The sequence below is a fragment of the Lutjanus erythropterus genome, chromosome 23 (assembly GCF_056507025.1).
Source record: "Lutjanus erythropterus isolate fLutEry1 chromosome 23, fLutEry1.hap2, whole genome shotgun sequence".
Taxonomy (NCBI): domain Eukaryota; kingdom Metazoa; phylum Chordata; class Actinopteri; order Lutjaniformes; family Lutjanidae; genus Lutjanus; species Lutjanus erythropterus.
In genome coordinates, this window is record NC_139339.1 from 10097715 (window position 1) to 10120221 (window position 22507).

The 22507-nt window shown below is 40.2% G+C and overlaps 1 protein-coding gene across 1 annotated transcript in view; it reads right to left on the bottom strand.

The window, feature by feature from the left end:
* Nucleotides 1-22507, bottom strand: part of LOC146305604 (glucosidase 2 subunit beta-like) — a 174877-nt gene that overhangs the window by 14276 nt on the left and 138094 nt on the right. The window contains exon 13 of the mRNA XM_084712707.1: nucleotides 17032-17103. Coding sequence (XP_084568833.1) covers nucleotides 17032-17103 — 72 coding nt within the window. The remainder of the gene's footprint in view (nucleotides 1-17031; nucleotides 17104-22507) is intronic.

The following is a 22507-nucleotide window of genomic DNA, read 5'->3' on the forward strand; positions in this document are numbered from 1 at the left end:
TGTTGGCTTCTAGGTAGGAGCTCTCTGAAAGGTTCTGCCAGGAATCAAAAAGGGTTCTCCTACAGGGACAAACCGAAGAACAATTTATGGTTCTAGTGAGCATCTTTATTTCCAAAAGTGTACAAAAAAAAGAAAATAGGCCTCGCTCTCATAGCTGAGCGGTGCCAAGCATCGCTAACCTCTGCCACTCGTGTAAGGTCACCAATCAGAGAGCGGCGTTTCGAGACGATCCCAGACACTGTCATTACTGTGCCAGTCACTGATGCTCCTCTCACCCTCCTACCACCCATTGTGCCCAGCACCTTAATAAATAATTCATGCATAGGAACATGTGAAGGGCACATGCTCAGTCAGGGCTGTGTTTCACTTCATTTCATATAACTGATTTACAAAGAGGGCTTTTCTACATCGTTTTTTTTCCCTGTATTTCTGAATTCTGGGGCACAGAACAGGATTTAAACATACTATTATACATTATGGTGCATGTGGGGATATAAATAAATCTTCAACAGGTCAAGTTACTAAATTGCACGCGGCATCCTGGATGCTTTTGTGACTCGCAGCCATTCTGTTGGCCAGTATTCTTATGTATTGCACGCTGACCCACATAATTACTGTAAATCAGTGAGTAACATCCGCGGCACATTTTGTTTTGCATCCGCTGCATAAACAGAACACCGAGGCCATTTTATGTGCAGTTATAAAACAAACTCAGGGTGCATATTTCATCAACACCTCCTGACAGATATGAATCAGGGCTGATGTCAAACCCAAATCAGTATTCTGTTAACAGCTCACTTGTGCCTCATTAACGACCGGGCTAGATGTTGCCATGGCTACCCAGCAGAAAGGCCATCAGGGGTTCACAGTGTCAGCTCCCCCCGCTCTCCACTCCCTACCACTTTAACCCTCTCCTCAGACACACAAGAGTCATTACCCTCTTGCCTTGATTGCCAGATAAAGTGTGGGCTGTTCCGGGTCCGGGGACCATACAACAAACACATTAGGAACAAAAATATATAGGCGTTATGTTTCCTATATAAGTGAGTGAGTTATATAAATGAATTCCTGTCAGTGGCTGCTCTATTGTACAGTGCCATGTTCCTCTTGAGCACTGGGCATTAAGCGGCTGCCATGTTCCCAGGTAAAGAGGGCCCCTCTCTTCACTAATGGCACTCCAGCGAATGACCTTGACAGCTTGAAAATGAGCGCATTAAGTAGAACACTTAAATGTATAATTATGCACTTGTTCCAGTGGAACTGTCACTGCTCTGTAGGTTAAATCATTACGGCTTAGATACGATGGGAAAAAAAAAAAATTAAATAATAAAATAAATCCTTTTTTATTCTCCAAATGTCTATCAAAACAATTAAGGGACGGGACTGGCTTTGATATGAACACATGAAAGGAAGCATCGCTCCGCTCATTAAGTGAGCGCATTCAAAAAACGCAAAGCAGTGGAGAGGAAAGCAGCAACAACCACAGCCATTAGTCATTTTTACAAAAAAGAAATAGGCACGGAAAAGTGATGTGCTTGTTTTAAAAATGACAGCTTGATTAAAAATTAAATCAAAACAGCAAGATAATGTATATAATGTATTGAGAACACTAGCACTATGTTAAACTTTAATGGACTGCTTGTGCTATGAAAATGTAAATAGCCCTGATGTAAAAATAGTTCCGGTACAATGCACAGTAGAGCATACAACCGAAAAATATGGCGTCTCCTCATCTTCAAAGCAGCCTCACAGTCTGTGATTGCGATGAATTTGGACGTTTTGGAAGGATTCATTATATTGTCAAAGTCTTTAATCTAGGACCACACGCCTAAAGGAATTTGCTTAAAATATTTAATTAATATAGTATAATGAAATGGTTAGTAAGAACAGAAATTACTGAAACTAGAGCCCTAGAACTGAGCCTAGCCCTAGGCAGTAATTAAAAGAAAAAAAAAAAACGATGTAATTTAGTTGTTTATTCAATATTTTTGTTTTCAGCTGTCCTTAAAAAACACCATTTTCCGTAAGCCTTAGACCACTGTAGGTTAAAAAACACAAGCTCAAGAAGAAGCAGCTCAAGAATAAGGCATCCCATGAGAAGTCAAGGACCAGCACTAAGTTCAGACATAATATAAGCAGCACAGAAATGAACCAATAAGTATAAATGTTTTTCAATAGCATAAATTACAGCTAAAACTAAATATACTCAGCAAGCCTCGTAGCAGGAGTGTTGGTGTTTACATCTTGAGTACAGGAGCTTTGAACTGCCGGGGGTTCCGGTGCTCTGAGCTCCAAGTCTGGTCAGAGTCAGCTAATAGGATGCGTAGCTGCATGGTCATCTGAGCTAACTAGCTACCAGCAGCTACAGTTAGCAGTAGTTAGTAGCTAAAGTAACTGCTAACAAGTATACCTATCTCTCTACCAGGACATGCTGTGAATCAGAGAGAGTTGAGGCAGAGCAGCCGGAGGATATCAGAGGGAAAACCATAAAATATTTTAAACGTTTTTCAAAACGTTTTTATTCATAACTCTCAGGTTGACGTTCAGTTCCTTTGTGATTGTTTGTATAGGGATTGTGTTTGAGTAGTTTTACAGAAATAAGTCACAGTAATCTTACAGCTACTTGTGACTGCTGTGCAATAAAAATGGCCACCTATTGAGATATTTATACACGCGCAGCCACTGCAGAAAAATGCAAGTGGACAGGAAATTAATCTTAAAAGGAAAAGAGACATGAGCTTACTAGCTATCAGCAGCTACCGGCAGCTACAGTTAGCAGTAGTTAGCAGTTAAAGTAACCCCTAACAAGTATAGCTGTCTGTTCATCAGATCATCAAATACTGTAAATCACTGAGAGTTGAGGCAGAGGAGCCGGAGGATATCAGAGGGAAAAACATCAAATGTTTAACGTATTATTTCTGGATTCATTTTATTTTTATTCACAACAGAAAAAGCATTTTCTAAGATACTGAACAACTTCCAAAAACTTGAGCAATTTGCAAACCAAGACTACTTTTACATACATTTACCTCGGTGTTTAACATAAACTTCCTACACTGTAACATTATATGACAGAAAAAAAGGGAAAGAATAAAAGTTCCCCTTTAAGATGTTCGATGCTAAGATGATATTTCGGTTTGACTGTGTTCTGCACCACGATGATTCAGTATTTAAAATACCCGTCACCTCCGTCCTCCTCTAACTAGATTCACATCAAGTTATCTCAGCTTGACAATATTACATTGTATGAAGTTTTGTTTTGCTCCTCTTCTTACTATTCATCCAACACTGTTCGCTGACTCACACATCAGTTAGTGGAAGCTGAAAAATATTGTCAAATACCAAACTGCCATCCTTAAGTGAGGCTGTTTTGCCAGGAGTTGTTGACGTAGATTCAATCTCAGGTTGATGTTCAGCTTCTTTGTGCTCATTTGTAACCTGCTTGTGTTTGAGTAGTTTTACAGTAATAATCTTACAGCTCCCTTGTGACTGCTGTGCAATAAAAATGGCCACCTATTGAGATATTTATACACGCGCAGCCACTGCAGAAAAATGCAAGTGGACAGGAAATTAATCTTAAAAGGAAAAGAGACATGAGCTTACTAGCTATCAGCAGCTACCGGCAGCTACAGTTAGCAGTAGTTAGCAGTTAAAGTAACCCCTAACAAGTATAGCTGTCTGTTCATCAGATCATCAAATACTGTAAATCACTGAGAGTTGAGGCAGAGGAGCCGGAGGATATCAGAGGGAAAAACATCAAATGTTTAACGTATTATTTCTGGATTCATTTTATTTTTATTCACAACAGAAAAAGCATTTTCTAAGATACTGAACAACTTCCAAAAACTTGAGCAATTTGCAAACCAAGACTACTTTTACATACATTTACCTCAGTGTTTAACATTAACATCCTACACTGTAACATTATATGACAGAAAAAAAGGGAAAGAATAAAAGTTCCCCTTTAAGATGTTCGATGCTAAGATGATATTTCGGTTTGACTGTGTTCTGCACCACGATGATTCAGTATTTAAAATACCCGTCACCTCCGTCCTCCTCTAACTAGATTCACATCAAGTTATCTCAGCTTGACAATATTACATTGTATGAAGTTTTGTTTTGCTCCTCTTCTTACTATTCATCCAACACTGTTCGCTGACTCACACATCAGTTAGTGGAAGCTGAAAAATATTGTCAAATACCAAACTGCCATCCTTAAGTGAGGCTGTTTTGCCAGGAGTTGTTGACGTAGACTCAATCTCAGGTTGATGTTCAGCTTCTTTGTGCTCATTTGTAACCTGCTTGTGTTTGAGTAGTTTTACAGTAATAATCTTACAGCTCCCTTGTGATTGCTGTGCAATAAAAATGGCCACCTATCGAGATAATTAGCTACAGTGCTTTTCTCCTATTTATACATGCGCAGCCGCTGCAGAAAACTGCAAGAGAACAGTAATTAATCTTAAAAGGAGAAGGGACGTGATAAATTTCCCATCAGAACTTCACTCCTTTTAATACTTTTAAAAATACGTTGGGCATTTCAGCTGCCCTCATGAGATATTGACTCTTATTGATCAAATGAACATATTTCCATATTACCATGGCCACAGAGATGAGGCTCTCCTTTCTCGGGCCTCCGCCAATAAATTTGCTCAGCTGGATCATTCAAGCCCCTCAAAGGACTCTGACAGCCCGGAGGCACATATTCACATCGCTGCACCTCTTTCTCTCAGCACCTGGGGATTTCTCTCTCAGTTACATTTTGGAGATCTTTTATTTAGAGTGCGACGACGACTGCAAAACAATATAGGGTCACCAGCGACGGTTTTAAAGTGAGCCTGGCAGTAGGTGTGATTGTTAAGCTATGTCTGTATGTAGCTCAAAAAAGGCATATCTGTAAACAGCATGCGTATGTCGACAGTGTGCTGCTACAAACAGCCAACCTATTTGTATTTTCCACGGTGGCCAGCACATCCCACTCTCTCTGGGGTTGCTCTGCGCTGTCATTTCAACTGCCTGGCTCCTTCGCAGTGGGCATACACAGTCATTCACTGTGGTTTCAATGTTGCTAGGCTACCTCACTTCTCCACTGTTTTCTGTTTGAAAATCTACTGTTCAATAAAGCAGTTCAAGGGAGACCTGTGGGTTTGAATACTGAGCGATATGAACCTGCAGGAGTAACTGACAACACTAATAGCCTTTTTTTTTGTTTCAAAATATCCTTTTTTCCCTTGACTCTGTAGCACAGTAGCACTATCTGCGCCTACCTCCACAACCCATGCTTCTGTTTCAGTCATACACTCACAAATACGGGTGCTAACCAGAACCGTAAGGGGGTTCTTCGGCTTGTCCCCAGGAGGAGAAACCTTTTCGGTTCCTGGTAGAGTATTTTGGAAAGGATCCACCTGGAATCTTTTAAGGGAGAACCCACCTAGAGGGTTCCACTGAGAATACTTTCTATCTTAATAAAAAAAAAAAAAACAAAAAAAAAACATAAAGGGTTCCTCTTTGGTTCCTCATAGAACATTTTATAAAAGTTTCAGAGAGTTTTTCCCCAGAACCCAGCATAAAGGGTTATACTGAGAACCATCTGTGAAATGTTTCACCCAGAACTCCAAATGAGTGGTTCTACAGAGAACTTTCTACTTTGGAAGGGTTCTAAATAAGAACCCTCTCTGAGAGTTCTATCCAGAACCTTTTTACCTCTCTCAGCTATGAACAGGATCTCAGCCAGGGGGTTCTACCAATAATCTTTTTATATTCCAAGGGTTTTTATCTTGTACCCACCTACAGGGTTCCACTGAGAACCATTTTATAATCAGCTGGTTACCATGGCAGAATGTTTTTGGTTCCTGCTAGAACCTTATATAAAGGTTCCACCTGAAACCCTTTCAGAGACCTCTACCCAGAACCCAGCATGAAGGGTTATACCTAGAATCATCTGTGAAAGGTTTCCTGCAGAACCCCCTGTGGGAGGTTCTATTGAGAACCCCTCTATGGTGTAATGGTTACACCCAGAACCCACCACGGAAGTTCTATCCAGAATCTTTCCACCTTCCTCGGTCACTAAGGAGTTCTACCAAGAACCCTGTGTTACATAATGATACACGGATGATCTGGGTCTTTGGATGAAAAGCAGACTGTACTTAATGGAACAAGTGTCCCTTGATGAACCCTTTATTTAAAAAAGGTTTCTTCAGAAGCCAAAGTTCTGGGTAGAACTGGGTAGAACAGTCCCCCAGGAAGAACCCTTTTGGAAGCCTTATTTCTAAGAGAGCAATATTCATACATCAGAACATTTATAACCTTCTCCGGTTACATTCCCCTGGTTTAAATACAATCTGAGTCATAACCGGAGTGGTGAAAATCTTCCCTTTGTAGTCTTCCACTGTTCTCTTATGGTTGTATATTCATATCCGCCCAGCAGTGTCTAGGAGTTATTATTATTCCTGTTTTGTCTATCCTGTTTGCAGCGTTGGATGTTGGGCGTATTCCAAGCTTGGGCTGTCAAACACAATGTGTTTCCAAGGTTGAAGGGTGAATAAGCGAGGTGCTCGCCGGGGCCCTGCACAATTTCAGCCCTGCCTTTTGTCTCTCTCTCTCTCTCCCCGCGTGCTCTCCATGATGACGAGTGCAGAGCGGTTTGACCTCGGCACAAAAGGAGGCCCAGCTCCTTGAACTTTGCGGGGCGACACGCGCCGCCCCCGTGATCCCAGCTGCGTGGCCACCTGATTTCCCTGGAGTCCCAAAACAAAAACTCATTGGATGACCCCTCAACTGATCCCTTCCTCCTCCACAGCTGCATTTAAATCATCTCACCCTCCTCCGTTTAGAGGAAAGTATGCTTCATCTTAGCATGGAGGCTCTGTTCTTCTAACAGTGTTACATCTTTTAGATATTGGTACATTTGCCCACAATCTATAAGGTCTATAGATTGATGTTTGATCTATATTTTTCTTATATCTTTCATCTCGACTGGTTTTTATGAGAGCATAAATTATAATACTTATGTTTTCTGTTATTCAGATCCAATCTATATCAATATATTAGTGATTTTTGCACTGTAAAAAAGAAAAAAAAATGTAAAAAGTGTTGATTATGTAAAGAAAGAGCAAAATTATCTCAACAAAAATTATAGGTCAGCAAAACTTTATTTAGTTTGTTTTAAAACATAACAGTTTGAATTTTTAAACTAAAAAATCTAGTGAAGGCAGTTGCCTTGAAATTAAGAGGTATCTTATCTTCTTTATGTCTGGAATGTAAAAATAGCTGCGGTACATAGTGTCATTTTATGTGTTTGTGCCCCAAAATTAAAATTTCTTGGTTGTCAGTCCAGAGCAGGATTAATAATGTATTTAGCATAAATATACCTCTAAATCCATATCACTTTGTATTCTGCACTCCTCACAATATTTCAAAAATGTTTAGACGAAGAGCCCCGATATTTCAGCGTGGTATGAAAAACTAATATCCATTTTACCACTGGAGAGTATTTGAGTAGTTGAGGTGTTTCTCAGGGACTGGTCCACAGTAGCAAAATACCTGAAAGTGCAACGGTTAAGAGTGATGGGTATGGGTGTTGAAATGTAAGAGAATAAGTATATTCAAACTACACTGTCAAAAAGTTAACAAAACTAATCATTTCAAGGCAACTGCCTTCACTAGATTTTTGAATTCTGAATCAAACTCAAACTCTAAAGTTTTGAAACAAGTTTGCTGACCTATAATCTTTTGTCGAGATAATTCTTTCTTCTTTAGATAAACCTGAGTTTAAGAAATGTCCAAAACATTGCATAAAAAAGAACCTGACTGTCATTGTTTGGGTGCTTGAAAATTAAATAGTTGCAACTGAAAAAATTTAATTATTAGCCATAATTCACTTCCCCTTCAACAGATTTACTCAACAATCTTTCTAAAACTCAAAAATTCAAGTTCACCTGAAGAAGAAAAGAAAATGATGTCAACAAAACATTATTAGTTAGTAAAACTTTGAGTAAGTTGCCTTGAGTCATGTACATGTTGTAAATTTATCTGGTTGTGACTTTTTGTTTTGTTTATTTGTGTGGTGTTTGTTGTTTTTGTGTTTGTGTTCTTGTTTTGTTTCTGTCTGTATCGCCTCAGTGCTAAAAAATAAAACAAATATTGAAACAGGAAATGTTTCTGTTACGTATTTGAATACAGAATTAAGGTTCCTGAGTTCAAACTTCTTGTCCTCGTCTGAGTCCCGACTGTTCCGTATCATTGCAGCCAGAGCTGTTTCCACGTGTTTATCCTAAGCTAACTCTGAAAGGGGCCGCATTAATATTTCAAGCACACTTCTGCTCGCGGTGAAAGGTTATATGGCCAGACACTGTTGTGAGGGCATACTTTAAGGAGCTGTTTGTTGTAGCTGTTGTGGTTGTTAGCAGGAAATGGCTCCAACGCTGAGCTAATTACTGGATGTTGACGATGTACTTCCTGGGGACGCGCGATTTAAAACTTAAATGGATCGGACTGACAGTGAGCTGTGGTGCTGCATGTATTTAAGCCATTAAAGTCATTTGAAAGAAATTAAAACGAGGTTATATTACTGGGTGCTGACTGGAAGAAACTGCTGCTGGTGTCTCGTGTTACGTACTTGATTACATTGCCTCAGTATGAACCTGTTTCTCGTTTGTAGTCGACTGCTCACTCCATGTTTCTGCCAATGACAATTTGAAAGTACACTTTACTTTGTTCTGCGCTTTGTCATCATTTTCACAACAGTGCTATAATTTCACTGCATTCAATTATGTTCCTGTGGTTTACCATTATGGTGTTACCGTTTCACTTTAATTTTTGAAAACAAGAAAAGGCTGTCGCACTTTCCTCTGTTCTTTTTTGGCCCCGTGTTTAATGCTGCTTTATTTCTCTTTTTATATAAAAGCTTTTTTTTTCTCAACAAAGACTTCTGACCCATGAGCACTTTCAATTATCAAAATAACCAATCAGCTGCAGGCTGGTGAAGCATGAAGACCCTTGTCACATATTAATAGACTATTAAGGTGAGGTTGTGGACACCATGATAAATAGCCATAAATGTCTGTCATCTTTAGTTTTGGCTCTTTGGGAGACTAAAGGCTAACATGTCCCTCAGCTTCCTGTGTGCACACGGGGTCAAAACGTCCCGTCTTTCACCTGACTTGGGAAGCATAAAGCCTGATTTTGTCCGGAAATTTAGGCAGCAATAGCTAAAAATGTGTGCACAAAGAGTCATAAAAGTGAGTCATATTCAAACAAAACAAAAAAACAAAGTTTGTCAGCTATAATAAAAGATGTGACAATAAAAGAACAGTTAGATGTGAAGACAGATGTCACTCATGTCTGTGCATTAAAGCGAGATTATGTAACTATCTCACCTTAAAATACTTCTAATAGGGTGAATGGTGCCTCTGTCATTAAGTGTCACTCTGCACCAGGTCACACCACAAAGTATGTCACTGATTTTGGTTAAACTGGAGCATATTTTACGGAAAAAAAGAAGGAGAGCGGCGCCATCGGTGCCATACAAATACTGGAGGCACATGAGTGAGCAACAGCCTTAACGGACATCATGGCAAACACAAAGACACTGATGAGGACGCGGATGGAGAAAGCTAGAAGAAGAAGAAGAAGAAGAAGAAGAAGAAGAAGAAGAAGAAGAAGAAGAAGAAGAAGAAGAGAGCGACCAAGCAAGAGGCTGCCAGACAAAAGAAAATGTCACACTGGCTTTTAAATGTGGTGCGAACCACAGGTGGCAAAAGTACATGCATGCTTTACTCAAGTAGAAGTACAGATACTTGGGTGTTACATAGTCTGGTATTTGTAGAAGAACTGATTCAACTTCAATATTAAAGTAAATGTAAAAAAGTAAAGACTGAAATGTTCTCGAGGTATAAAGTAGGCCTCTGAAGGACATTTCTACCTGCAGTTTCTTTGCAAAGCTAACTGAACCTCACCTTTTCTGACAGTCAAGTCTCCCTCTCTATCTGTGTCATCTTCTTACATCTTTTATAAGTTTTTTGTTGTTTAAACTTTTATGTCTTGTTTTTGTATTGTTACATTGTTTTTCTTCTTGTTTTAGCTCCATACTTTAAGGACAAGTGTGTAGGATTTAGTGGCATGTATGGCAGTGCAAAATGGTGAACTCAATGGAAGAGAACCTGTGTCCTTTGTCACAGTGATTTTTATTTCCAAGTGATTATACACTGATGAAAACATACTTATGATTATTTTATTCAGTTTCTGCCATATTCTGCCAATAAACTCCTGTAAACCTTACACACTGGACCTTTAAACCACACATGAGAGTGCTACTCTTATCTCAGTCATAATGAGAAAGTGAATAACCGTATTTACCGAAATACCAATCTATCCCTTTTAGTCTTCTTCAAGGCAACATGTGCAAAGCTGCTAATGCATTAGTCATAAACCACGACATTGTGCAAGCAAGGGGGAAAAATGTAGAAAAATTATCATTTGCCAAACACAACCTAACTGCAATGGCAAAGAGCAACAGCAGTGTCTAGACAGACCATGTCTGAAAGACACTTAAAGGAATATATCAACAAACTACCCACAAACTGCAGCCTCAAAAATTACCATTGAGTAGAATCAACCTCGAAGAACAACAAACTATCACTATTAGCACACACACTTCGGTTGGGAAATTGAAGAGAAACACCTTAATACCACAGAGGCTTTGTGGGAAATGACTGCAACATATTGGTGACAAAGGGTGATAAATGTACTTTTTTTGTACACAGTATGCACATAATATGTGTTTATGTTTGTTTTCTCCTCATACAATCTATAAAGTCAACGCTTACAAATATTACGTAAGCTTATAAAAGCACAGGACAGTGACAAACGGCACACACCTTGTATGCTGCTGCACAACATTGCTTTATATACAGTGCGTGCGTGTGTCTGTTTGTCTTTTCAGGGGGACTGCATTCAGTAAACCACGTATTTGCTGTCCTGTCAGTGTACCCACCATGTCTGCCCTGGGTGGGGGCGGGGGTGGGTGGAGGGGGACATTATGAAGATGGACGACGCTGTCACAGTGGGATGGTGTTTGTCGCAATGCAAGCATTTTCTTCTACTCTATTATCATTATCGTGGCTGATGTTATTGTTACAATAGCCATTTCAGGAAGCGGTTGAGCTGCTGAGACCGAAAGGCAGAAACAGCTAAATGGAAAACTGAGACATTGGAATTCAGGAGGTGAATATGAGTTGTATAATATCTACATTTACAGATAATTGGGAGCATACAGTATGACTGCTGCTGTGCCTTATGAAAGCTTTATGGCCATGCGTGTGGCCACAATACACTCTTACAAATAAGGGTTCCAAGAGGGTTCTTCCTGAAGGGCTGAGGTTCTACCTTGAAACAGGAACTGTTTTCTGAAATTGGGGTTCGTCGTAGATTCTTTGTAAGAATACGGGTTCCATTCAAAGAACACTTTGTGCAAAGAAGAGTTCACAAAGGATTGTTGAAATCCTTGACGAACTCTCCTAAAGGGTTGTTTCTACCATACTATTAAAGGGTTCTGAGGAGAACCCCTCGGGTGGGTTCTTGTTAGGTCCCTTAGAAGGTGGAAAGGTTCTGGACAAAGCCCTCAGGGTAGGTTCTGAGTAGATCAATTGCACCATAGAAGGGTTCGTCAAGGGCTCTTTATTAAGAACCCTCTTCATCTAAAGAACTCTTTTTGGAAGAAAGAGAACCCTCTGGATAGTGGTCTTGCTTGCACCCTTAGACAGTGGAAAGGTTCTGGATAAAGTCCCAAGAGGCACAAAGGGTTCTCTGTGGAATCTCTCACAGGGGGGGTTCACAGATGATTGAAGGTATAACCCTTTATGTTACGTTCTGGGTAGAACTCTGAAAGGGTTCCAAGTTCCAACCTTTATAAAAGATTCTGCCAGCAACTGAAAAGGGTTCTTTTATGGTGACAAGCCAAAGAACTCTTTTTGGTTCTACTTAGCACCTTTACTTCTAACGGTGTATGAGAGCAAGCAGCTACAAAAGAAAGTGTTCCCAGGCTGATTTATTGTTCTTTAAGAACATTTGTAAAGTTAATGGTCTAACGCCAACTATGCCGCAAAACCAAGCATGAAGGAAGGTTAGGACTCGGGGAACAATTTTAACTTTTATGAGCCTTGACACACTTCACAAACTGAGCGCTGGCCATGAGCGGTAATCAAAATTCAGCAGCAACACCCTCCATTTAATACCGCAGAAACGTAACATAACTAATCCAAATTAGTCCAAATGGTACAAGCAAGTATTAGCAATGTCACCGCCACAGCAGTCACAGTTCCAGCTCCACACTTTGCTTGACAGGCCACACATGTTAATGTCGTTTCTCCTTCTCTCTCCTCTCTCTCGCACGGTTGTCCTTTAGGATGCCGAAGCAGGTGTGATAAATGCTGCCGTTTAAATCAAAGCACTCCCCTCTCCCCCCTCACCCCCTCTGGGGAGAAGGAGGATGCCTCCATGCAGATTGATATCAGGAGGCCTGGCCATATCCTGCAAGGGCTGACTGATGGTCTGTCTGGATAAAAAATGAACTTTATTCCCAGCGTGCAAGCTATGATTCATGTATGTTGCCTCCCCCTCCTCCCTCCAAAAGCCATTCCACATATACCCTCACTACACACTCTGTAGAGACAGTGTAGTACATCATATAGTGCTGCCTACGCCCAGAACACGCCAACAAGGTGTTTGTGTGTGCGTGTCATGAAACAAGGAATATCAAACGAGCATTATTTTTACATTAATGTGTTCAGGTCAATAAAAAAGTCAAAATCTTCCTACACCAGCAGTTCTCAACTTGGGGGCTGGCATGTGCAAGAGGGTCACAAGATAATTTCTGGGCGTCGTCGGATGATTGTAGGGAAAATAATGTGGCAATCCGCGTAAAATGGGAGCCAAGAAGCAGCTCCCAGAGACGTCAGCCTCTTAACGGCATTCAACATAAAGGACAAGTACTCAAAATGTGCTAAATACAGCTGACAAGAAATGGAGCCACCTTACGAATGGTTAAAACTATTAACCAGTTAAAAAAATGATAAATACCACCATAAACCACCATCTTGTAAACAAGAACAAACATGCATGACGAGAAATGAGGGCTAAACTTTAGACGGGGTAATGGTACATTACATCATTACATTATCTGTAACAGGGTCATAATTTGCCTTAAAATAGATTTTATTGAAAGTGTTTGAGAGAGTGAGAGTGACTTTTCAAAACTCTTTTTCATGTTGGTGTTTTTGTGCCACAGTATCATGCTTTACCCAGCAGCTATAGCCACTGTTGCTAGCTATGACATTGACATGACTACTGTGGAGCGACGTCCTCTTAGAAAAAGAATATCAGCCCAAGACTCAGGCCGACAGGAGACTGGAGAGGAAACATATCACATGGCGGCTCACCTGAGAGTCCGACAGTAGCCATCGACTGAAAACTGAAAGGCGCCTGTGATTCCATCACAGCCCTAAGCTCCCACCAAGCTTTGGAAATATTACCTTGACTTTCCACAACAAAACAACAACAACAAAAAGTTTGTTTTGTGGTTATAATAAAAGATATTGGACAATGTGCAAAGTACTGTCAATCAGCAGCTTCAGTACAAAATAGTCTGTATCAGTCCATCTTAAAACAATACTGGTTGAATTCTGTTGCTAAGGCAGTGATTTTTAACTGGTTTGTAATGCAGGGGATGCAGAGGATAACCTTCCTCATTAGCCATCTAATTTCATTGGTGTCTAGATTTTGATATGTTGTTAAATCATAAATAAGTAAAATACTAAATTGATGTTCAGTTCCAAAATACATCTGTAGATTCACCGTGATCTGTGTATTTTGTATGTCATGAAATGACAGCAGACTGAAATGTGAAAAGTGAAATGAAAATAAGCAGCTACAATATTAACAGTGTCTCAGTTTTTCCACATTCAGTCAGACTGTTCAGGATGTATTTGTACTTCTAATTTTTTTTTTTTTTAAACTAAAACTACATAATTTAGTTAGGTTTTTTTTTTTTTTTCAATGTTTTTATCTTATCCTGTGTGTTTTTATATATGTAATAATTTCTTACTTTTAATATTTTTTTTTTGTTTTTGTCATGTACGATGTATCTTTGCTTTTATTTTGAAGCACAACTGAGTTTACCTCCGCTGTATGAAATGTGCTACTTATAGCACTGACTTCTTTACACTAAAAAAAATTGAGGTGTTGTTATTTATAGGTTATTATGCAATGATTTTACTGGTCCAGCACATTTGAAATCAAATTGAACAGTATGTGGCCCATGAACTAAAATGAGTTTGGCAGCTCTGAATCCAGACTTTCTAGGAAACGGCCGTCCACAATTTTCTTCTGTAACATCAGTCTAAAACATTCAAACATGAATATATATTTGAAATTATTCCCTCGAGTTCTGTTTGGCAACGGTCTGTTCCAAACAGAGTGACCAACTCCCATGAGTCGGAGACGTGTTTGACCACTGGTTCCGTTTGGTCCTTCTGCCCTTCCATACCATCATGAGTGACAGGCAGGCAGAAGCGCTGGGGTCACATTACTCACAGTTAGCATTCTGTTCTTCCTCTTTCCTGCGCTAAAAACATGGTGAAGCATTGCACTTTCCGCTCCAAAAGTGAGTGGGTAGTGTGGGAGGTGGCGGTGCAAAAAGAACACAGCCCTGCTTCAGATTCCAATTAATTTGCCATCTGAAAGCTAAACTACATGTGCAGAAAGGGGATAATTGCTAATAAATTATCTTTAACGTCTCACTTCAAACTGCCAAAAGAAGGCAAGTCAAGCCTAATGGCATCACATCTGAAAGGGAGACAAAATGTTTTGACACTTTGTCGCAAATTTCCCCGTGGTCATTTATGCCTTTATATTGTCTGTTCGCAAAACAAGTCGTTAGCCTATGTGCCCGCTACAACCAAAACAGCACTGCAATTGAGTCCTCCTCTTCGGGGAGGAGTTGCTGCGGATCATAAAAGCTTTTTTTGCCGAGAGGTGTCAATGTCGATGGAATAGCGTTTCCATAATTGCACCCTATAAAAGTGTCGGATCACTGACGGTTAAGGCTAATGAGAGAGTGGAAAAGGACAGCGAGACGACATGCCGTAATCATCATCTCAAATCTAAAAGAAGAGAAAAACTAAAAAACAAGGAAAACATCAGTATGATATGTTTTTTTTTAATTTAAAGTAAAGTAAAAAAAAGTAAAACATCAGTCTCATATTTATGTTTCTTCTTTACCTGTTTGGCATAGATGTTACAATTATATAAGCAACACTCTGCAGCTCAATGACAGCCATTGTTTCAACTCAGCAGGTTGAAAATATAGTTATTGTTATACATCACTCTTAGAAATAAGGGTTCCAAAAGGCATCTTCCTGAAGGGCTGGGGTTCTACCCACAACCAGGTGCTTCTGTAGAACACTTTTTGGATAAAGGTTTTTGTCAAGGGTTCTTTGTAAGACGAACGGTCAAGGACTGTTGAAACTCCAACAAGGATTTCAAGCGTAGAGTATGTTCTAGATAAAACCTTTGGAATACAAAAATGTTCTCTGTAGAGCCCCCTAACTGTGTTCTAGAAAAAAACCCTTGAAAAATAAAAAGGTTTTCAGAAGAACCCCCTACATCTGTTCTAGATAGAATTTTTGGAATAAAAAAAGGTTTTTGGAACCCCCTTGACTGGTTCTAGATAAAACCTTTGGAATGTAAAAAGGAGGTTTCTATGTAGACCTTCCCAGGGCCCCTGTCCACCTAATAAACTTCAATTGGTTCCGTTCAAGATCCTTGGAACCTTAATGCTATCCAGCGAACCAGCCCACATTTCTGCCAGTTTTGAGTGGAACCATTGTAATCAGGGATCTCATCAGCAGAGGGCGCTACAGAATGGACAACAACCTGTTGAATATGACACGCCCACTTTGGCTGCAGAGGAAAACCTGTTGTTTTTGGTTCCAGCTGGGAACTTTTCAGGTTCCGAACCAGTTCATGTTTGGCGGAAATGATCAGACTGGTTCAAGTTCAAAGTGGAACCTTTATAAAGGCAACCAAAAAGGGTTCTCGTATGGGGACAAGACAAAGAACTCTTTATGGTTCTAGTTAGCGTCTTTCTTTCTAAGAGTGTACGGGTATGTTTTTGCTGATCCTTCAGAGAAATTTCACTCCCGACCTACACCAACACTCCTGGGGAACAAAGAATGAAAAAAAAAAAAAAAAAAACAGAACACGTCTGGTGACATCTAAAGGTCTGTTTCTATGGGGACTGAGTGGCATCTTTCATAGCACACAGGCATTTTGATACACACCGATGTCCAGCAGTCGACACAGCCAATCCCGCGGGGACGGTAAAAGGCCAGAGCATAATCCTTCAGATGAAATTGAAACCCTTCGAGGCTGAGGAATACAACCCAGCAGTATATGAAACTCGCCCCCTGTTTGTCATTGATCAAAAGGTATTAAAACTATAATAGAGATCTGTTAGCGATTGATTAAAGGTCGTATGAAGCCTAACAGAGATTGAATAAGAATTTTTAAAAAATCAATAGCGCAAACATCGGTCTTAGGGTAAATTAATATGAGCTCTGTAACAATGATTAAAGAGCTTTCATAGGAGCGCAGTGGTGGGATTTGTTTCAGGTCCACTCTTTAAATGAGAAAAGCTGCCATGTGTATTTATTTAATTGGTATAAATAAGAAAAAATTAACTTTTCTGGCCTAATTGCATGATGACAGACCAAGGACAACAAGGGTTCCTGAAGCTGCTCTTATAAAAAGTCTTTTTGTGGCTTATTATTATGAATGTGAATGTGTCTCATATAGACTCTAAGCAGCACAAAGTGTCCTCGCAAAGCTGTTTGGAAGAAGGGTCCCTCAAACTGCATATGTTAAACTGTCCTCAGTACTGCATTTAAAATCTTTCCACTGTCCCTGACATACAATGGCCAGTTATTGTTTGGGATTTTAACTACTGGAGACAAAGGAGGAGATAATTGAGGTACTTACCCTAATGAGACCTCTGTTCCTGCAGTGTTCTTTTGAGTGACTTGATTGAACGGGCACAGGGTGTAAGTGTACCTGCACAGGAGAAAAGAAAAACAACGTCCACACTGAGAAAACAGGCACACAAGGCTTAATTCATGGCGGTTTTACTTTTCCTCACAACAGTTCTTTCCATGCTGTGCTTTGATTCTTGCAGAGATTGAATACAAATACCCAGGCTTTGATGTAGAATTATAGCTTCAAGAATATACATCAGAATTGACAAAACTATTTGCTTATTTCAGTTTATCATAGAATACCAAGGAATTGTACTACAGAAATGCCAAAGATGTTTGAGTTAATTTAGAAACTGTCACCGTTACAGAGTGAAACTAGGGATAGGGTTAGGGTTTATTTTTCACTTTTAAAATGTCACAATCAGTATATATCTGGGTCAATATTCTTTAATAAGAAATTTAAAGAGGAAATTCTGCACTTTTCAGGGTATTGATGGTAAAAGTAGTCAACTAAAGGAACAAATTCTTCAGTGCATGACATTTTGACCAAGAAAGCTGAGTTCTTGTGCATGCAGAGCTGTGCTGGCAATGCCTACATTTACCATAATGCACTGCACCAAATATTCCCTTTCAGGGATCCTGAGCAAGAATGCTATGTTGTGTAATTAATTATTCTTTAGCATCTTTCAGCTGGTTTTACAGGCTGGATTAAAAAAAAAATCTCACTGCTCTCATCAGGGTCATTTTAAGCAAAACCAAAGTTTCAGATTTTTTTTTTAAGCAAAAAATCTAAAAGCCGACTTTAAGCTGACTTTATGCTAACTGCCTGACACTGAACAGCAGAGAGACAAAGTTAGTAACTAGTTGGTAAACTCTTAAAGGAGATTAAACATTGGACTTTTATTTGGAAGGAGTCAGGAAATGACACCAAATGAACGCTAATGCTGTTACATCTCTGAATGTGTACATAGGCAAGTTTTTGCTAATGCATCAGTCAAAACATCTTTACAAGATGATGTCAGTGTTGTGTTTATGCCAAAACTAGTGAGCAAAATCAGTTAGGTTTAAATAAAACAAGTATGAAAACAGTGTTGCTTGTGAAGACAGTAAAAGCTGTAGACCAAAGCGGTCTTTTACAAAGCAGAATTATTGAACAGTGAGACACTGTCTCCGCTCTGTGGCTACCTACTGAGACAGGAGATTGACAAGGAGCTACCCTGCCACCCACAGCTCTTCTACCAAGGCAGCGATGAGTCTAAAGGAGTTAGCAATTAGCAGAGACCATCACTAATGCACTTGCTGGGGATAGTGCTGGAGAGTAGAGGCACGATCACTAGCTCCAGTAACAAACTGATCAAAGACCTTGATGGTGAAACCGACAGGGGGAAAGGCAGCGGGGCTTTTTTCCTTGACATTTGAACCATTACACTGACTGTTATAAAAGACCAGAGGATGCCCAGACAGCCACAACGAGGCAGAAAGAAAGAGATAGAGTGAAAGAGTGAGTGAGAAAGTGCAGGTTGGAGGGAAAAAAAATGGCTGCAGCGTAAGTAGACGTGGGCCAGGAAGTGCGGGAGGAAGGGGGGGGGGGGGGGGGGAGGTTATCAAAGGCCGCATGAGAGAAAAGCAAGATGAAAGAAAAGAAAATGATGAACATCAGAGACCGGGAGATAGTGGGAGAGAGGTAAGTGATTGGCTGCCGACTTCTTTTGCTCATGCTCTTGTTTGCGGATTGCATTAAATGCTTCTCATCTCTCAGAGACTTTCATTTAGGCATTTATCCTTTCATGTCTACTGTATGTTTCAACAGGGATGCAACTTCCCCCCCAACTGCCAGATATAAGGGCACGTAAAAAAATAACAGAAACATCTTTTTTTGACTGCAGAGTAAGCAGTGCAGCCTACAGTAGAATTAAATGTGTCTCACCATGACTAAGCCTATGGAGAATCCATTGCCCCTTTAAGAAATTTGACATTGTGCAACAAGGTTCCCACTGTAATCTTTTGTTTTAGCCATGCTCACATCAATGTTATTCGGGTACTAAATCTTAGACTTTGGTCCAGACAAAAATATTTCAGCAACTACTGCATGCACCTTAACACTCTACTGATATTGCACTAACTAATGATCTATTCATTGCAATGGATTCTAATCTTTCATGTGTCTTGCTGTTACTTGATTTACGTACCGCCTTTGACATTATTTGTCTGTTTTGTCTGTAATGTTACCATAAGGACAAATTTTTGACTGATACAGTGAAATATCTTGATGGATTTTGTACATACATGCATGGTTCCAAGAGCATCCTTATTACTTTGGTCATCCCCTGAGATCCCTCATAGTGCAACCATGAGGCAAACATTTGTGGATTTTACTGTAATGTCTCAACAACTATTGGCTAGACTGCCATTAAATTTGATAGAAATTCATATTCCCATCAGTTGTATTACCTTTGGTGACTTTGGTGACCCTGTAACCTCTTTTTACCTCCCTAATCATGTCAAATTTGTCCAAGTCAATAAAACCAAGAAAATATTAAGATGCTGAATGACCATTTGAACATCTTAATCATGACATCCCATCATGGTTCAAAAATGGTCAATGCAATGGCAGTGCAAATGGCCCTGGCAATCTTGAAAAATGGCTTTAACACAAATGGGCCTGTTTAGCAATTATGCTAAAGTGTATGTACACAGTGTGCATTCAGCAGCTCTATACACCTTTAACACTGAAAATAATAAGTCAGTTAGGTATAAAGAATAATATGACTTTGGTTACTTAAGGGACTTGAAGCCCCAAATTCCTGTGTTCATTCATCCATTACAACCTGCTGGTCCTCACACGGACTATACACTAAATCACCTGACTTTCTGGCAGAAAGCCCTGAAGGCAAACCTCTCCCATGTGTGATCAAAGACAGATTGGATAAAGAGCTTTGGTGCTTTCAAGCCCCACTGGGTTAATACGATGAGACGGGAACATCATTTACACATAGATACACGTAAATGGCATAAACATGATTTTTACTTTTAAAAATGGGCATCAAGTCTTTCCATTGTTGGACATGAAAACATCGCCATTTGGCTGTCCGCTTCATAACCACATCAGAGTTTTTGGCATTCGACAGGACTATTTTTGGCCAGGGACACGACGTTGCCATCCAACCAGTGTTTGCTGGGATACTTTGATTTATGACCAAACTGACATTCCCATCAACCTCAGCTGAACTTCATACTTAGTGCTTTATCAAATGTACAACTTGGTAAACATTAGCATGTTACCATCCATTGTGAGCATGCTGCCATGCTGTCATTACAAGTTAGCAAAAAGCGACACTGTGCCTGAGTACAGCCTCAAAGAGCTGTCAGCATGGCTGTAGACCCCTTGATCCTGTTCATCTCTTCAGGATACAAGAAGAGCTAAGAACTGGTTAAAGGTTTCTTCACAGCTGGACTTGACCTCATCAAGGACACTCAACACCCTAAGCCACATTATATGACAAGTTAGCAGGACATCCATGCCTGAAGGACCGACGGAGACCTTACATAACTGCAGCATGGTAGCTGAAACAGAAACTGAAACTCATCAGTGCTTTGGTTCAGAATGTTACAACAATTTCCCAACCAGAACCTTTAAAAGTGGAATTAAATGCCAAATGAAACAATGTGCCACCTGCCAAATAGCCTTACACACTAAATAAATGAACAATAAAATAAATAAATCAGAATTCCCTCTCGACACTGGCTTTATTGTTCCTTATACAAGCACTGGATTCATTAAGTTTGTAAAGCAGGTGTTTCAGCAACAACAAACATCCTCATCTGAGCCCAGAAACAGATGGCACCTGATAGACAGAAGTATAGAGAGCAGTGGAAAGGGGGGAAGGAAGAGGGGTAACGCAGTGAAAAAGCAATCAAATGAGTCCCATAAGGGAGTACCCCTGTATGTCTGTACCTCACTTCCCCCCTCTCGATCACCCTCTCTCTTACCCTCAAGGCAAAGCCATCCATCCCTGCCCACTTTTGCTGACACGCCAGCACTGCACAAAAAAGAAAAAAAAAATGCTGGGCTATTTGTGTGTGGGGGCACTGCGATCTGACCTTGGATGCTCGCCTCCATGTGGCAGCTTGTGAGAAAACAAAAGCAGGCAAGGCCACACAGAAAATGTGGTGCTGGGTAAAAAGGAAAAAAAAAAAAAAAAGTTAGCAGAGATTAGAAATGCCGAGCCCAACATGCGGACGGAGGTGCAGGTTGATTAGCTGTCTGTCTCCAAGACAGACACTTCACATTCTGCCGTCTGCGTTACATAAATGGGACACAGCAGAAAGGTCAAACAGGCACATTTATACAAACTGTCCCCGTCTATCCTTAGCAAATGAGCTCAGCGCGACACGAAGGAGGAAATGTCCGCTTAGATGGACGGATGGTGACAAAGGCTGGCTGACAGCGATGGCAATATAAGACAAAGCCAGAGAAAAGAAGAAGACAGAATGATAAAAAAGAAATAAAAGTGCGCAAAAGAGAGTGGGAGGAAATCAGAGTACTGGTGGTGACGCTGAGCATATGAATCACCAACTGAACAGGCCGCGAATATGACAGATGATGATGCGCAGCAAGGGGGATGCAAAGGATAAGGAAGAAAGAGACAAGAGGATAAAACTTAGTGGGTCACAGATTCAAACTTTGACAATAATTAGAAGGCTATGATGTGCAGCAGATCAAAAATGACAACAGCGATCCTCCCATTCGGGTCCTGAACTCCACAGTGCGTCGCTTTCTGTCCCACACGTTCGATCTGTCACCGGCTGACAACGCAGCCCCGACACTAGCCATAATAAGTCGGTACCACTGTGTCAATCATCGGCAGGTGTTCTGGGGCCCAAAGGTACACAGTTAGAGAATAAATATCTTAGATGCAACCACTTAGCCCCTCAGGCACTATTTCATGCTTCAGTGGATCAGACTGCAGGCTCAGTTCACTCAGAACTCTGCTGATTTTTGGGGCAAAACTACTTCCAAACCAAATACTTTCCAGTTTAAGTTAATGAAATGAGACATAAAAGAAATATAGAAGTCTTTGTTTTTGTCTGTAAGAAAAGTTAGTGAAACTAAGCTTCATGTACTTTTTTAAAAGAGATCATTTTTAGGTTTCTTTAACGCCTATTACAGAGTCCCTGTGGGGTTTTTTGGAGTCCCAAACTTGGTTAACTCATTATTTGAGCGGGGTGTGCATAAAACTGTCATAACCATGTCATAACACCTGTCATGACCATAAGGAAGTCTTCATGAATTGCACTGAGTCAATTATGTAATTTTTACCATAAAGCTGACATTGTTTGAGATACGACACCTGTCATTAACAAAAAGTAGTCTGAAAAGCTGAGCCTGTTGAAGCCCGATGCTGACAAAATTTTGTCCAAAACCAACCCAACCCTCATTAGCATATTTCAGCCTGAACCTGATTACAGCCCAACATTTTTCT